General features: G+C 43.0%; 1 protein-coding gene across 1 annotated transcript in view; it reads left to right on the top strand.

The window, feature by feature from the left end:
* The window catches only part of LOC143022281 (CUB and sushi domain-containing protein 3-like), a 40,166-nt gene that overhangs the window by 15,437 nt on the left and 19,729 nt on the right, over positions 1-5,000 (top strand). Inside the window, exons 10-13 of the mRNA XM_076180424.1 lie at positions 688-826; positions 2,313-2,486; positions 3,385-3,564; positions 4,244-4,376. Coding sequence (XP_076036539.1) covers positions 688-826; positions 2,313-2,486; positions 3,385-3,564; positions 4,244-4,376 — 626 coding nt within the window. The remainder of the gene's footprint in view (positions 1-687; positions 827-2,312; positions 2,487-3,384; positions 3,565-4,243; positions 4,377-5,000) is intronic.

The raw sequence follows: 5,000 nt of genomic DNA, 5'->3' as shown, positions 1-5,000 counted from the left end.
TTCGTCTTCTTTTTCTTCTTCGTCTTCTTCTTCGTCTTCGTCTTCGTCTTCGTCTTCTTTTTCTTCTTCGTCTTCTTCTTCGTCTTCGTCTTCTTCTTCTTCCTCTTCTTCTTCTTCTTTTCTTCTTCTTCTTCTTTTCTTCTTCTTCTTCCTCTTCTCCTTCTTCTTCCTCTTCTTCTTCTTCTTCTTCTTCTTCTTCTTCTTCTTCTTCTTCTTCTTCTTCTTCTTCTTCTTCTTCTTCTTCTTCTTCTTCTTCTTCTTCTTCTTCTTCTTCTTCTTCTTCTTTTTCTTTATGGTGACCCCTTCCATCAGCAGCAGCCAGAATAAACCTGCCTTTTGCACTTTATCGATCTTATTCAGCCGAGGAGGAGGAGGAGGAAGAGGAGGAGGAGGAGATGGAGGAAAAGGATCAGGGAGGGGAGCAGACCCGGACAAAATGGAGTCCCTCCCAATCTTCGGCTGAATAAGCTGTCCAAAAACTATCTAGAACAGGATCTGTAACTATTGTCACAGTAGTGAGGAGGGTGTCAAACCTACAGCCATTCTATTACTCCGCCCGAAAGCTCCGGTTCGATCCCAAGGGCCCTTAGTGACTTGTCTTCCTGGTTGTCCGAACACATAGGCGACGCCAAAGTATCTCCCCTCACACAATTATCTTTTTATTCTGTAATTCGCTCTCCCCGCCAGGTGACCCTGGTCAACGGCACGACCTTCCTGAACTCTGTAGCTGCTTATGAATGTGGTGAAGACTTCTGGCTCGATGGTCCCGAGCACCGCGTCTGTCTCTCCGACGGTCGCTGGAGCGGCGTCGCCCCAATCTGCATGTGTAAGTCTTTACGCCTCCCTCTTCTAAGGTCATCTTATCACAAGGAGGTTTTGTGATGTACAGCTTGTTTTATATTGATGGTTATGTAATCTGTGATGGGTGAACAGCTACTGCTGACTTTTGTTTGTCCTGAAGGCCCATTCACACAGGCAGGGCAAAGGGCCTTCGTTACATTTAAGCGCGTCTTGGCGTGAGTTCCTCACCATTTCCGATAGAGTCTTTTAGATACTGTAATAGTTTCCTTTTATTATCATTGATGGCGGTAGTGGGTAACAGCAGCTGCAGCAGCACTAGTAGTAGTAGTAGTAGTAGTAGTAGTAGTAGTAGTAGTAGTAGTAGTAGTAGTAGTAGTAGTAGTAGTAGTAGTAGTAGTAGTAGTAGTAGTAGTAGTAGTAGTAGTAGCAGTAGTAGTAGTAGTAGTAGTAGTAGTAGTAGTAGTAGTAGTAGTAGTAGTAGTAGTAGTAGTAGTACACATACAGAACCTAGATTTTGAACATACTGTAGTAAAAACTATGATAAATAAACTTTTGTACTAGGTTTCATTAAAGTGAAATAATAAAAAATACAAAAGGGTAGTCGACCACAGACATTAGCGAGAGCGAGAGCGGGGCCAATAAACTGTGTCTGTGGGAGACAGATCCTGACTGCTTTCAACACACATTTCCACGAGGATGGAAGTCGTTCTAATAAAAGAAATAAGTAAGAAAAAAGTAGTAGCAGTAGAAACAACAACCAAAAAGCAGCATTGTTTCATGGATGAGATGTAGACTATCATTCTCACTCCTAAGATCAGCCCTCTTGTGCCTGAGAGGTACCAGGTCCCCACCGCCCAAATCAACACATATACAAAACCTGGATTTTGAGCAAACGGTGGTTGACAGTAGGATAAATGAACTCTTGTACTAGGCATTATTAGAAATAAATAAATAAATAAACAAATGAAAGGGTCGTCGACCACAGTCATTGGCGGGAGAGGGGCCAATGAACTGTGTCTGTGGAAGACAGACCCTGCTGCTTCCACCACACAGTTCCAATAGGATGGAGGTCGTAGTAGTAGTAGTAGTAGTAGTAGTAGTAGTAGTAATGGTTGTAGTATTAAAAGTAGTAGTAGTAATAGTAGCAGCAGCAGCGGCAAAAGTAGTAGTAGTAGAATGAACTTTTGTACTAGGCATTATTAAAAATAAATAAATAAATAAACAAATGAAAGGGTCGTCGACCACAGTCATTGGCGGGAGAGGGGCCAATGAACTGTGTCTGTGGAGGACAGACCCCGCTGCTTCCACCACACAGTTCCAATAGGATGGAGGTAGTAGTAGTAGTAGTAGTAGTAATAGAAGTAGTAGTAGTAGTAGTAGTAGTAGTAGTAGTAGTAGTAGTAGTAGTAGTAATGGTTGTAGTATTAAAAGTAGTAGTAATAGTAATGGTAGTAGAAGTAGTAGTAGCGGTTACATATTTTGTTTTATACAAACATACATTCCCCTTCTAGTGATGAGCTGCTCAGAGCCTGTTGCACCCCACGATGGATACATCACCGGCTACAGCCTGAACGTGCACGAGGAGATCGTCTACCACTGCGAGCCGGGGCACTACCTCACTGGCGACAAGATCCGGGTGTGCCAGAGATCTGGCGAATGGTCTGGGGACACGCCGACCTGCACATGTAAGTTCATCACCCGACTGGACAGGTCGATGTCGTCAACGTTCAATTTGTTTACTAACGGTAACGTGTCTCCGTCCCATGGGTTTGTTTGCGTGGCGACGAAAACGTATGTCCTGCACCACCACCACCATAACAGAGATACCGTTTGCTCGCTCTGTCAGAACTGCTGCATCCCGTTGATGGTTCGTGACAGTGTCGGGGATCTCGAGGCGATGATGTGAAGTCAGAACTCGGTATCCTGTAAAAGATGGAGTACTTTAAATGAACCCTATGATAAGTCAAAGGCACGAGCTGCAGAAGTTTATCCATACTGTGGATGATTATTTTTATGACATTAATGTTATCTGAGTGTTAGTGATGGCGGCGTTGAGCCTCAGCCTTGCTACCTTGGTAGGAAGATCAGAGGTTGATCCTCAACAGCTAACAATAAATTTCATTTGTTTGATACCCGAACAAGCAGGGCAAAAGTGTGTGCGTGCGTTCGTTGTGTGTGTGTGTGTGTGTGTGTGTGTGTGTGTGTGTGTGTGTGTGTGTGTGTGTGTGTGTGTGTGTGTGTGTGTGTGTGTGTGTGTGTGTGTGTGTGTGTGTGTGTGTGTGTGTGTGCGTTTATGTGCGCGCGCGTGTGGCCGTGAGTCTTCTGTAAAAAGGAATCACAAATGATTGATTGATCTATATATTCATTTATTCTGTTCATTTCATTACATTTCTATTGTATTAGTTATATTTCATTTCGCCTTGTAAATTCGTTATATTTTCTTTTGTTCTCTTTATTTAGATTTTTTTTCATTTCACTTGATTTCAATTCACTCTAATTTGCTTTTATTGTGTTTTATCTTATTCAAATGTACAGCATCTTAATCTTTTTTTTTTTTTTTTCATTAATATTTCCGGTGGACAGACGTGGACTGTGGTCACGTGACTCCTCCGATCAAGGGCGAGGTCAAGTACGACAACGACACGACGTACTTGGGCAGCACGATTGAGTATGAGTGCATCAAGAACCACCGACTGGAGGGCGATCTGCAGAGAGTCTGTCTCGAGAACGGGGAGTGGAGTGGGAAGACGCCAGTCTGTAGAGGTACGTGACCCAGCGGGAGACAGGCGCATAGACGCCTAGGCACATGGATAAGTAGGATGGATAGGTAGAGAGATAGAAAGTTAGGTAGATAGATTGATAGATTGATTGATAGATGGATAGATAGATAGGCAGGTAAATGGATGAATAGATAGATAGATAGATGATAGATGGATAGGCAGATAGATAGATTGATTTATAGATAGATGGATAGGCAGATGGATGAATAGATAGATTGATTGATTGATAGATGGATAGATAGGCAGATATATGGATGAAAAGATAGACAGACAGATAGATAGATATAGATAGGTTTGCAGATTACAGCATTACAATTTGGTCAAAACAGTCTTTGGTTCAAACAAACCTTATTCCATAATTATATCTGAATAAGAGGAAAGACCTCTTGATAACATTTAGAAACTACAAAAGATATTGAAGTAAGGGGCTCAAAACCCACAGAGGGGCGTCACCAGGGGAGAAAGTTTGACCCTCAATCTGTGCCAAGTGTCGCTCGCCCTCTGATGAGGGGCTGCGGTAGAGGTAAACTTGAATAAATCCATCGTCACTGTGCCCCCCTTCATGGTGTCTGTCTGACACCAAACTGTTTTATTCGTTTGAGATGGCAATTCAAGTCTCTGGGCAAAGGTCAAACGCTTCCTTCTCCTTCCCCCTCCTGCAGAAGTGCGCTGCCCGGAACCTCCTCGGCCGCCATACGGACTGACGACAGTGGCAGGCAACGACCGGGGTTCCGTTGCCATGGTGATCGCCACCCGACGTCGCAACAACGAGCAGGACCTGGGCATCACTTACAGGTACCGTCTACGGAAAAAAAGAAAAAACGTTGCCTATTATTAGAAACATTATCTATAAGTAAAACATAAGATAAAGACAGGATATGTAATTAGAGAGACCTTAGGAAATGTGATCTACAGATTGGAACATCGTATAATTACATACAGACATCACATATAAGCAGAACACCACCTACAAGGACATCATCCATAAGTAAAAATATCATCCACACTTAGGGACACCATCTAAGGCAGAGGACATAATTTACAGGTAAGGAAAACATTATCTACATAAAAAAAACAAAAGTTTGCTAGAGGGTGGGACTCTACAGTATGTTCTGCAGGGATAGCCACAGCATCACCAGCAGGTAGATGCATAGCCTACAGATAAGGACATCTCCTTTATATCGAGATATCTCCTATAATTCTAGATATCCACGGGACAGGACATCTATTATTTGAGATATCTTCAGGTTGAAACAACTCTCATAAGAAGTAATATTATATGGATGGGGCATTACACAAAGATGGACGTACCTTGACGTTTTGCCTTTCCCCTCTCAACACACGCGGTGGCGAACAAGTTAGACTTTATTCCAGCTAAGAACTGACAGCCCTTTACAGCTGAGGTTGTGGCCTGGCCTG

Source organism: Oratosquilla oratoria, chromosome 44, assembly GCF_046742065.1.
Source record: "Oratosquilla oratoria isolate Oo_2021 chromosome 44, ASM4674206v1, whole genome shotgun sequence".
Classification (NCBI taxonomy): Eukaryota; Metazoa; Arthropoda; class Malacostraca; order Stomatopoda; family Squillidae; genus Oratosquilla; species Oratosquilla oratoria.
The sequence above is the reverse complement of the archived record's forward strand: the minus strand, read 5'-3'. Positions and strand labels throughout refer to the sequence as shown.